This window comes from Scyliorhinus canicula, chromosome 14 (assembly GCF_902713615.1).
Source record: "Scyliorhinus canicula chromosome 14, sScyCan1.1, whole genome shotgun sequence".
NCBI classification, from domain to species: Eukaryota; Metazoa; Chordata; class Chondrichthyes; order Carcharhiniformes; family Scyliorhinidae; genus Scyliorhinus; species Scyliorhinus canicula.
Window position 1 is genome coordinate 158,621,886 of NC_052159.1, and position 12,538 is coordinate 158,634,423.

The window sequence follows — 12,538 nt, forward strand, 5'->3', positions numbered from 1 at the left end:
ACCGGCTGCTCACAGATCGGAGCTGCCGGTTTCAAAGGGTGCCCCGATCTCTAAGTGAACTCGAGGGACCCCCACGGCCCCAACCCAGGTCCTCCCTTTTGAGCCCCCCCCCCCCGCTTTCAGGACACCCCCCCTTCAACCCCACCAATCCTTATGAGGTCCCTTCATACCTGCCCTTCACCCCCCACCCTTCCCATCCCCGCTTTGATGGGCATGGCCCCCTCAGGCCCCAACCCTTGGCAGTGCTGCCCTGCTGCCTGGGTAGCCGGGCAATGGCAAGGCCCTGCCTGCCAGGGTGGTGGTGCCTGGCTATCAGTCCCAAGGTGCCCAGGTGCTAGAGGGAGTGCCAGGGTGCCACTGTGCCCAATCTCTGACCTCCCAAGAGTCTCCGATGGCCTGGGAGACCCCCTCGCCCCCCCGGATGCCGTTACTCTGGACCACGTTTGTGTAGAACTTTACTAAATGGCGCTCTGTCAAGGTCCCGTTGGGGAGGCCTTTCGGACCCGGGCACCGGGCGAATTTGGCAAATGAATACTTAAATCAACCTAAATGGCTCATTTAAATAATGCTGAACTGGAAATAATGCTGACCCGCAGGATCAGTCCTTGGGGCGGCCGAGGGAGATGACGGCCCCGCGCATGTGCGGCTGACGTCATCGTGCGTGTCAGCCGGCGTGACGCTTGGTGCGCGGACTTAACGACGGTCGCTAAGGCCGCGATACCGTGTTTCACAGGGCCCCGCTGCTAGCCCCGCCCGGGGGGGAGAATCGGGTCCCGGGAGGGGGCGCGGAGGCTGCCGGGAAACACGGCCAGTTTCACGGCAGCCTTTACGACTTGCCGCATTTGCGGAGAATCGCGCCCATAAGTTCCATCTGCGAACTTTGCCCTGGATATTCGCCACGAAGCGGTGCCAACATAGAGTCCAGGGGGCTCTACGTGCCAATACTTGGCTGCCTCGTCCAGGTCGTTAGCATCAAGATAAAGAAGAAGTAACATTGCATCATTGTGCACTGACCTTTTCTCCTGGGGGTCCAGTCTGGCCGGGAAAGCCATCATTCCCCGGACGCCCAGCCAGACCAGGAGGACCTGGCAGACCCGGAATTCCAGAGGCACCTGTGGGAGAAAGGATGACTGTGAATGCCGCACAGTCTTTCCGTCTCCATGTATTCAATGCTCTTTTTTCCCCCTTTATTGGCGAGAATACAGTTACGGTGCAGTAACGATTTAGGGGAGTGAAGTTACGGTGCAGTAAAGATGTGGGAGAGTGTAGTTACGGTGCAGTAACGATGTGGGAGAGTGCACTTACAGTGCAGTAACGATGTAGGGGAGTGCAGTTATGGTGCAGTAACGATGTGGGAGAGTGCAGTTACGGTGCAGTAACGATGTGGGAGAGTGCAGTTACGGTGCAGTAACGATGTGGGAGAGTGCAGTTACGGTGCAGTAACAATGTGGGAGAGTGCAGTTACGGTGCAGTAACGATGTGGGAGAGTGCAGTTACGGTGCAGTAACGATGTGGGAGAGGGCAGTTACGGTGCAGTAACGATGTGGGAGAGTGCAGTTACGGTGCAGTAATGATGTGGTAGAGTGCAGTTACGGTGCAGTAACGATGTGGGAGAGTGCAGTTATGGTGCAGTAACAATGTGGGAGAGTGTAGTTATGGTGCAGTAACAATGTGGGATAGTGCAGTTACGGCGCAGTAACGATGTGGTAGAGTGCAGTTACGGCGCAGTAACGATGTGGTAGAGTGCAGTTACGGTGCAGTAACAATGTGGGAGAGTGTAGTTATGGTGCAGTAACAATGTGGGATAGTGCAGTTACGGTGCAGTAACAATGTGGGAGAGTGTAGTTATGGTGCAGTAACAATGTGGGATAGTGCAGTTACGGTGCAGTAACGATGTGGGAGGGTGCAGTTACGGTGCAGTAACAATGTGGGAGAGTGTAGTTATGGTGTAGTATCAATGTGGGAGAGTGTAGTTACGGTGCAGTAACGATGTGGGAGAGTGTAGTTACGGTGCAGTATCAATGTGGGATAGTGCAGTTACGGTGCAGTAACGATGTGGGAGAGTGCAGTTACGGTGCAGTAACAATGTGGGAGAGTGTAGTTATGGTGCAGTAACAATGTGGGAGAGTGTAGTTACGGTGCAGTATCAATGTGGGAGAGTGTAGTTATGGTGCAGTAACGATGTGGGAGAGTGCAGTTACGGTGCAGTAACGATGTGGTAGAGTGCAGTTATGGTGCAGTAACGACGTAGGAGAGTGTTGTTACACTGCAGTAACGACGTAGGAGAGTGTAGTTACGCTGCAGTAACAATGTGGGAGGGTGCAGTTACGGTGTAGTATCAATGTGGGAGAGTGCAGTTACGGTGCAGTAACGATGTGGGAGAGTACAGTTACGGTGTAGTATCAATGTGGGAGAGTGCAGTTACGGTGTAGTATCAATGTGGGAGAGTGTAATTATGGTGTAGTAACGATGTGGGAGGGTGCAGTTACGGTGCAGTAACGATGTGGGGAGTGCACTTACGGCGCAGTAATGATGTGGGAGAGTGCAGTTACGGTGTAGTATCAATGTGGCGGAGGGCAGTTACGGCGCAGTAATGATGTGGCGGAGGGCAGTTACGGTGCAGTAACGATGTGGGAGAGTGCAGTTACGGTGCAGTAATGATGTGGTAGAGTGCAGTTACGGTGCAGTAACGATGTGGGAGAGTGCAGTTACGGTGCAGTAACGATGTGGGAGAGTGCAGTTACGGTGCAGTAATGATGTGGGAGAGTGCAGTTACGGTGCAGTAACGATGTTGTAGAGTGCAGTTACGGTGCAGTAACGATGTGGGAGTATGCAGTTACGGTGTAGTATCAATGTGGCGGAGGGCAGTTATGGCGCAGTAACGATGTGGCAGAGTGCAGTTATGGTGCAGTAACGATGTGGGAGGGTGCAGTTATGGTGCAGTAACGATGTGGTAGAGTGCAGTTACGGTGCAGTAACGATGTGGTAGAGTGCAGTTATGGTGCAGTAACGATGTGGGAGAGTGCAGTTACGGTGCAGTAACGATGTGGTAGAGTGCAGTTACGGTGCAGTAACGATGTGGTAGAGTGCAGTTACGGTGCAGTAACGATGTGGTAGAGTGCAGTTACGGTGCAGTAACAATGTGGGAGAGTGTAGTTACGGTGCAGTAACAATGTGGGATAGTGCAGTTACGGTGCAGTAACGATGTGGGAGAGTGCAGTTACGGTGCGGTAACGATGTGGGAGGGTGCAGTTACGGTGCAGTAACAATGTGGGAGAGTGTAGTTATGGTGTAGTATCAATGTGGGAGAGTGTAGTTATGGTGCAGTAACGATGTGGGAGAGTGTAGTTACGGTGCAGTAACAATGTGGGATAGTGCAGTTACGGTGCAGTAACGATGTGGGAGAATGCAGTTACGGTGCAGTAACAATGTGGGAGAGTGTAGTTATGGTGCAGTAACGATGTAGGAGAGTGCAGTTATGGTGCAGTAACAATGTAGGAGAGTGCAGTTATGGTGCAGTAACAATGTGGCGGAGAGCAGTTACGGCGCAGTAACGATGTGGTGGAGGGCAGTTACGGCGCAGTAACGATGTGGCAGAGGGCAGTTACGGCGCAGTAACGATGTGGCGGAGGGCAGTTACGGCGCAGTAACGATGTGGCGGAGGGCAGTTACGGCGCAGTAACGATGTGGCGGAGGGCAGTTACAGGGTGGTGAGTATAAGTTCACTTACCTTTTACACCAGTTGGTCCTGGGAAGCCGATCCCGGTGGGACCGGGATCACCTTTTGGGCCGATTGCTCCGTGTAATCCTGGAGCTCCCGGGAGACCGGGATCACCTGTTGGAGCGGCAAAAATATAAATATTCCTGAAGCAGACGTGAAATGTAACATTTCAATATATTAGCTTTGTTTTTCTTGCAATGGGACATGGAGGTCGCTGGGCTGGGCCGGCATTTATTGCCCATCCCTAATTGCCTTTGAGGGGGTCATTGCTGTGGGTCTGGAGTAGGACAGATCGGGTAAGGATTGCAGATTTCCTTCCCTAAAGGACATTAGTGACCCAGATTTTTTTTTATAACAATCGATGATAGTTTCAAAGTCACCATTACCAGATTTTCCAAGTCCAGATTTTATTAATTGAATTTAAATTGCCCCAGTTGCCGTGCTGGGATTGGAATCGGTGTCCCTGGAACATTACCCTGAGCCTCCGGATTACTAAATCAGTGACGTTACCACGGCACCTTCCTTTGCCACGATTCATGAATTTACCTCTACTTCCAGGCTGGCCTGGTAATCCTGGAGGCCCAGGGTGACCTCGGGCTCCTGGCTGACTGACAGAGTTTCCTGATTCCCCTTTCTGACCTGTTACAAGGAAAAGACAAGAGAACAGTTAGAGAGCACGGAATAGCAATGATTGGGATCAATATACTCCAATCAATCTAGCAACTATTCTAAACACAGGTGGCCAAGGGAGGATTTTGTGCCGGTTGATTTTTGTCAGTTCTGTTGACCATTCAACTTGATGCTGGGAATAATGGAACCAGCATGTCCTCCCTGTGCACTCAAAACCATCAGCTCTTCTAAATCTCCTGCCCTTGGCCTCTTCTGCTTCCTTCTGAATTTGTGGAGGGTACACTTGAGAAAGGCCTTGTTGGAATATCAAACCTTGATGCATCCGAATTTGGAAAACACCACGCCAGGTGCCTCCCTCGCCCCACACCCCTTTCTGCTCCATCCTCTGAGAGAAGGAGACACAGAGAGAATTACCCAGCGATTTGCTTTCAGCACAGACTGGGGGGGGGGACACTGTGAAACACGCCTGTGCTCAAACACGTGCTTACCTGAGCCGTGAAGTGTTCTCATACAACCCTTGCTGATCACACGGGCTGTCCCTGACACTGAGCAAGACGGGCCCAGAATATTTGTATCTTCGCTGATGTGGTGGTTTCACCTTTGTGTTTCCAAACTCACAATCGGATGCATTCCCTGTTGAATGGAAATTGGGAAGATATTTGATATCCCGGAGGATTTTCCATCGAGTAACAGATGGGATTCGTCAAGGGAAGGTGACCCTTCAATCTGCCGGGGAATCCACATTGCATTGCAGCTGGCTGGCATGTTGGATCATAACTTACCTGCTTCACCAGGAATTCCCGCACTTCCTGGAAATCCTTGGCTGCCCTTTTCACCTGGAAATCCAGGCAAGCCCAGTCCTGGAGATCCGGGAGGTCCCTGATCTCCTGGTATTCCCGATAATCCTGGGGTTCCTGATAAACCCCGTTCACCTTTGAAGCCAATGTTTCCCTGCACAAGTTGAGACGACAGTTAAGTACTGGAGATGTTCGCAGAATGCTGCACCCATCCCGGAGTCAGCTACACACCCACACTGGCTGATAGAACCAACATTGATCCCACTGGCTGATAGAACCAACATTGATCCCACATTGCTCTGCAGGAGGAGTTACACACACAGCTTCATATTGCCGACAACTCTGTACACACACATTCCTGACAAAGAAGCCAGCTGGAGAATTTCCCCAATTCACATCCTCTTAGTCAAATGTGCAAGAAAATAAGACCATAAATCATAGGCGCAATATTAGACCATTCGGCCCATCGAGTCTGCTCCGCCATTCAATCATGGCTGATATGTTTCTCATCCCCATTCTCCTGCCTTCTCCCCATAACCCCTGATCCCCTTATTAATCAAGAACCTATCTATCTCTGTCTTAAAGACACTCAGTGATTTGGCCTCCACAGCCTTCTGCGGCAAAGAGTTCCACAGATTCACCACCCTCTGGCTGAAGAAATTCCTCCTCATTTCAGTTTGAAAGGATCGTCCCTTCAGTCTGAGGCTGTGTCTTCTGCTTCGAGATTTTCCTGCTAATGGAAACATCCTCTCCATGTCCACTCTATCCGGGCCTCTCAGTATCCTGTAAATTTCAATAAGATCCCCCCTCATCCTTCTAAACTGACGACTCCACTCATAGTCTAATGATAACAATAACAATGTTTATTGGTGTCACAAGTAGGCTTACATTAACAGACAATTAAGTTACTGTGAAAATCCCCTAGTCGCCACACTCCAGCGCCTGTTCGGGTACACTGAGGGAGAATTCAGAATGTCCAATTCACCTGACAGCATGTCTTTCGGGACTTGTGGGAGGAAACCGGAGCACCCGGAGGAAACACACGCAGACACAGGGAGAACGTGCAGACTCCACACAGACAGTGACCCAAGCCGGGAATCGAACCCGGGTCCCTAGCGCTATGAAGCGACAGTGCTAACCACTGTGCTAATGTGCCACCCAGATCTCCGGTCCCTGACCACTGACCAAATTCAAGGTACTTAATCTAAGGGGTGTGTGGTATAGATGCTCACACAATGCTGGTTAAAGGTGCCGTAGCGGCCACAGTAAGGAAAGGGACAGCAACAACATCCAGTTATATAACAGCAAGCCACAGCAGCATTATATACCAAAGTGTGACACTGACACAGAAGGAAACATCAGGGCAGAAGTCTGGAAGTACGTAGAGGGAAGAAAACTCCAGAGAGACTGAGTGAAAAAATAGAAAGCGATAGAAATAATCGACAGCGCCCTGCACAGCAACCAAAATAAACTCACAAATGGACACAGAAGGAATTCAGGTGACTGACGTGTATGTGGCAAAGATTGAGAAATACAGCCTGCACAGGACCATCCCCCTTATTCCAGGGCCCAGGACAGAATGGACAATCAATTGTGGCACTCGGCACATCCATGTTACAATAAAATATCACTAATTACCATTGACAACCTGTCAAACTTCAGGTACAAAATGTCACTGAAGGGAGATAAATATTTGATACGTTTGCTATCCCGGGCAAATCTCTGGGAGCCAGTCTCTCTGTCTGGGGGAGAGTCTCTCTGTCTGGGGGAGAGTCTCTCTGTCTGGGGGAGCGTCTCTCTGTCTGGGGGAGAGTCTCTCTGTCTGGGGGAGAGTCTCTCTGTCTGGGGGAGAGTCTCTCTGTCTGGGGGAGAGTCTCTCTGTCTGGGGGAGCGTCTCTCTGTCTGGGGGAGAGTCTCTCTGTCTGGGGAAGATGCTCTCTGTCTGGGGGAGAGTCTCTCTGTCTGGGGGAGAGTCTCTGGGGGAGAGTCTCTCTGTCTGGGGGGGAGTCTCTCTGTCTGGGGGAGAGTCTCTCTGCCTGGGAGCCAGTCTCTCTGTCTGGGGGAGAGTCTCTCTGTCTGGGGGAGAGTCTCTCTGTCCGGGGGAGAGTCTCTCTGTCTGGGGGAGAGTCTCTCTGTCTGGGGGAGAGTCCCTCTGTCCGGGGGAGAGTCTCTCTGTCTGGGGGAGAGTCTCTCTGTCTGGGGGAGAGTCTCTCTGTCTGGGGGAGAGTCTCTCTCTCTGGGGGAGAGTCTCTCTGTCTGGGGGAGAGTCTCTCTGTCTGGGGGAGAGTCTCCCTGTCTGGGGGAGAGTCTCTCTGTCTGGGGGAGAGTCTCTCTGTCTGGGGGAGAGTCTCTCTCTCTGGGGGAGAGTCTCTCTGTCTGGGGGAGAGTCTCTCTGTCTGGGGGAGAGTCTCTCTGTCTGGGGGAGCGTCTCTCTGTCTGGGGGAGAGTCTCTCTGTCTGGGGGAGAGTCTCTCTGTCTGGGGGAGAGTCTCTCTGTCTGGGGGAGAGTCTCTCTGTCTGGGGGAGAGTCTCTCTGTCTGGGGGAGAGTCCCTCTGTCCGGGGGAGAGTCTCTCTGTCTGGGGGAGAGTCTCTCTGTCTGGGGGAGAGTCTCTCTGGCTGGGGGAGAGTCTCTCTGTCTGGGGGAGAGTCTCTCTGTCTGGGGGAGAGTCTCCCTGTCTGGGGGAGAGTCTCTCTGTCTGGGGGAGAGTCTCTCTGTCTGGGGGAGAGTCTCTCTCTCTGGGGGAGAGTCTCTCTGTCTGGGGGAGAGTCTCTCTGTCTGGGGGAGAGTCTCTCTGTCTGGGGGAGAGTCTCTCTGTCTGGGGGAGTGTCTCTCTGTCTGGGGGAGAGTCTCTCTGTCTGGGGGAGAGTCTCTCTGTCTGGGGGAGAGTCTCTCTGTCTGGGGGAGAGTCTCTCTGTCTGGGGGAGAGTCTCTCTGTCTGGGGGAGAGTCTCTCTGTCTGGGGGCTGTCTGGGGGAGAGTCTCTCTGTCTGGGGGAGAGTCTCTCTGTCTGGGGGAGAGTCCCTCTGTCCGGGGGAGAGTCTCTCTGTCTGGGGGAGAGTCTCTCTGTCTGGGGGAGAGTCTCTCTGTCTGGGGGAGAGTCTCTCTGTCTGGGGGAGAGTCTCTCTGTCTGGGGGAGAGTCTCTCTGTCTGGGGGCTGTCTGGGGGAGAGTCTCTCTGTCTGGGGGAGAGTCTCTCTGTCTGGGGGAGAGTCTCTCTGTCTGGGGGAGAGTCTCTCTGTCTGGGGGGGGAGTCTCTCTGTCTGGGGGAGAGTCTCTCTGTCTGGGGGGGGAGTCTCTCTGTCTGGGGGAGAGTCTCTCTGTCCCTGAGTGTGACTTTGAACAAAGTGTGGAAGTTTGGTTAGAAGAGGGAAATTTTAAATATTTTTTTAAGAATCTAATATTATTTGTGTTTTGTTGACCTTCTGTCTGATCCAGGGGCCGATCTACTGGCAGCAGAGAGAGTGAATGAAGGCAGCTGGTTGGAACTGGTTCCAGCTCCGGGGTATCGGGGCTCAGATCAACAATCTGTGTGTGATCGGCACTGAATGCAGAGCCGGACAGAGTGTGGGCGTCTGGGGAGGAAGGGAGAGTGAGGAGGGGAGGGGAGGGCAGTGAGGAGGGGAGGGCAGTGGGGAGGGGCGGGCAGTGAGGAGAGAGTGAGAATGGGAGGGGAGGGCAGTGAGGAGGGGAGGGCAGTGAGGAGGGAGTGAGGATGGGAGGGGAGGGCAGTGAGGAGGGGAGGGTAGGGCAGTGGGGAGGGGAGGGCAGTGAGGAGGGGAGTGAGAAGGGGAGAGGAAGGGAGGGGAGTGAGGAAGAGTGAGGAGGGAAGGGGAGCGGAGGGAAGGGGAGCGGAGGTGAGGAGAGGGCAATGAGACGGGGAGGGGATTGAGGAGGGAGGGCAGTGAGGAGGGAGGGGAGTGAGGAGAGAGTGAGGAGGGCGGGGAGGGCAATGGGGAGGGGAGGGCAGTGGGGAGGAGAGTGAGGAGAGAGTGAGGAGGGAAGGGGAGAGGAGGGCAGTGGGGAGGGGAGTGAGGAGAGAGTGAGGAGGGAAGGGGAGAGGAGGGCAATGAGATCGGGAGGGGATTGAGGAGGGAGGGCAGTGAGGAGGGAGGGCGGTTAGTTGGAGGGCGGTGAGGAGGGGAGAGTGAGTAGGGAGGGCAGTGAGGAGGGGGTGTGGTGAGGAGGGACGAGTGAGGAGGGGCGAGTGAGGAGGGGAGATTGATCCTCCACTGGGGGTCAGCAGTGAAGACTGAGCCTCTGCCTGCGGCGGATACTAAAGACATGATGGCTCCCAGTCTGCTTCAACGCCATCCCCCCCTTCCCCCCCCGCCATGATCCGGCTCCTCCCCCACACCCCCGATCTGGCTCACCCCCGATCCGGCTCCCTCCCGATCTGGCTCCCCCCAGATCCGGCTCCTCCCCCACACCCCCGATCCGGCTCCTCCCCCACACCCACGATCCGGCTCCCTCCCGATCCGGCTCCCCCTGATCCGGCTCCTCCCCCACACCCCGATCTGGCTCCTCCCCCACACCCCGATCTGGCTCCCCCCCACACCCCGATCTGGCTCCTCCCCCACACCCACGATCCGGCTCCTCCCCCACACCCCCGATCTGGCTCACCCACGATCCGGCTCCCTCCCGATCCGGCTCCCCCCGATCCGGCTCCTCCCCCACACCCCGATCTGGCTCCACCCCCACACCCACGATCCGGCTCCCTCCCGATCCGGCTCCTCCCCACACCCCGATCTGGCTCCACCCCCACCCCCCCGATCCGGCTCCCCCCGATCCGGCTCCCCCCGATCCGGCTCCTCCCCCACACCCCGATCCACACCCCCGATCCGGCTCCCCCCAGATCCGGCTCCTCCCCCACACCCCCGATCCGGCTCCTCAACCACCCCCCCCCCCCGATCTGGCTCCCCCCATATCCGGCTCCTCAACCACACCCCCGATCCGGATCCCGCCGATCCAGCTCCTCCCCACACCCCCAATCGGCTCCTCCCCCACACCCCCGATCCGGCTCCCTCCCGATCCGGCTCCCCCCAGATCCGGCTCCTTCCCCGATCCGGCTCCTTCCCCCCCCCATCCGGAGAATTGCCGCCCGGCTGCGGGCTCGGAGATTCCCGGCAAAGAGGTCACTTGTGGGAGTGATGTACAGGCCCCCTGATTATACCGACACAGTAGGACAGAGTATAAAAGTGGAGATGATGGGAGTTTGTCAGGAAAATACTGCAATAATCATGGGGGATTTAGATTACATCTAGACTGTAAACACCAGATGGGCAGCACAGTGGCGCAGTGGTTAGCACTGCTGCCTCACGGTGCTGAGGTCCCAGGTTCGATCCCGGCTCTGGGTCACTGTCCGTGTGGAGTTTGCACATTCTCCCCGTGTCTGCGTGGGTTTCACCCCCACAACCCAAAGATGCGCAGGGTAGGTGGATTGGCCACGCTAAATTGCCCCTTAATTGGAAAAAGTAAATTGGGTGCTCTAAATGTATAAAAAAGGATAAAGATAGTCTCGATGAGCAGTTCATCAGATTAGTTTTCAGGATAGTTTCTTAGAATAACACCACAAAGGCACCCCTGGGAAGCAATGATTAGAATGTAATTAAATTATACATTCAGTTTGAGAGAGAGAAGAGTGTGCCCGAGACTAATATTGTCAACTTAAATAAGGGCAGTGATGAGGGCATGAGAGCAGAGTTAGCTAAAATGAACTGAAGCAACCTGATAGAGGTCTACAAAATTATGAGGGGCATAGACAGAGTGGATAGTCAGAGACTTTTCCCCCGGGGTAGAGGGGTCAATTACTAGGGGGCATAGGTTTAAGGTGCGAGGGGCAAGGTTTAGAGGAGATGTACGAGGCAAGTTTTTTACACAGAGGGTAGTGGGTGCCTGGAACTCGCTGCTGGAGGAGGTGGTGGAAGCAGGGACGATAGTGACATTTAAGGGGCATCTTGACAAATACATGAATAGGGTGGGAATAGAGGGATATGCACCCAGGAAGTGCAGAAGATTTTAGTTTAGACGGGCAGCATGGTCGGCGCAGGCTTGGAGGGCCGAAGGGCCTGTTCCTGTGCTGTACTTTTCTTTGTTCTTTGTTCTTTGTTTGACAAATGTGCTTGAGGGAGAGATAGATGTCCAACAGCAAACATTTAAAGGGCTATTTCAGAATAGCCAGAATAGACAAATTGCAATGAGAAAGAGACATTTCAAGAGGAGGGGCCAATATCTGCCATTAAATAAAAATGTTCAAAACAGTGGGTGGGGTTTATCGTGCAGCCCACCACGTGTTTCTTGGCTGTGGGAGGGGGTCTGCTATTGGCTGGCAGTGGGATCTTCTGACCCCGACGTTGTCAATGGGGTAGGTTTCCTGTTGAATGGACCCTTCGCTGTCGGGAAACCTGTGGCACCATCGGTGGCAGCAGCAGATCCCGTCACTGTGACTGGCCACAAATCTCCGATGAGTGGCATGTCAAAAGATTGGGAAGAATTTAAAGAACATCAAAAAATGACAAAAAGATTGATAAGGAAGGAAAGGGAACACTAGAGTATGAGAGAAGGCTAGCCAGTAATATAAAAACAGGCAGCAAGGATTTCTCTCAATATTTAAATAAGAAATGAGTTAACAAAGTTAGCATTAGTCCTCGAGTAAGTGCATCTGGGAAATTAGCAATGGAAAGTAGTGTGATGAATATAGGGATTTCAGGTATATTAGGTTAAAAGCCTGGGTTAGTGTGTGCGACTGCTGCAGCATTGTTTCTAAAAATCCTGGTTTGCAAGCCGAGGTGCAATTAAAGCATCATAAAAGTTTGGGCTAATGGATTTTGTTTGTATGAAAACAATACCTGGGGAGTAGGTAATTAGAACCACTGTGTTGAGTTTAATGGGATGACATGGTTAATGGGAGGAGCCAGGGGCGAAAGCAGTTTCTGAAGGATCGATTTAGTTTTGGATCTGTCTGTGAACAGACTAGCATTATCTCTCCCAGCTGTTTAGTTAAAAAGATTTTTGCCTGTGAATGGAATACCGATTTCTGAAACGGCAAGAGTCTGCAAGGATCCCTCCCCAAAATGGTTTATCTGACACATCGCTTAACAGCAAGTATTCCTGAGTCTGCTAACTGTATTTAAAAGTGGATTGAGACCTAAGATGGACTTTGAAATGAAATGAAAATGAAAATCGCTTATTGTCACGAGTAGGCTTCAATGAAGTTACTGTGAAAAGCCCCTAGTCTCCACATTCCGGCGCCTGTCCGGGGAGGCTGGTACGGGAATCGAACCGTGCTGCTGGCCTGCTTGGTCTGCTTTAAAAGCCAGCGATTTAGCTGAGTGAGCTAAACCAGTCCCTATCCTTGAGTAGTGGTAAAAGATAGCAGTTGGAGCAAGTGTTTG

The 12,538-nt window shown here is 53.2% G+C and overlaps 1 protein-coding gene across 2 annotated transcripts in view; it reads right to left on the reverse strand.

Annotated features, from left to right (window-relative positions):
- Positions 1 to 12,538, reverse strand: part of LOC119977334 (collagen alpha-1(IV) chain-like) — a 149,866-nt gene that overhangs the window by 65,106 nt on the left and 72,222 nt on the right. For both annotated transcript variants that reach the window (XM_038818117.1, XM_038818118.1), the window contains exons 24-27: positions 5,134 to 5,302; positions 4,268 to 4,360; positions 3,731 to 3,835; positions 1,015 to 1,112 (exon numbers count right to left, since the gene is read on the reverse strand). In XM_038818117.1, coding sequence (XP_038674045.1) covers positions 1,015 to 1,112; positions 3,731 to 3,835; positions 4,268 to 4,360; positions 5,134 to 5,302 — 465 coding nt within the window. The remainder of the gene's footprint in view (positions 1 to 1,014; positions 1,113 to 3,730; positions 3,836 to 4,267; positions 4,361 to 5,133; positions 5,303 to 12,538) is intronic.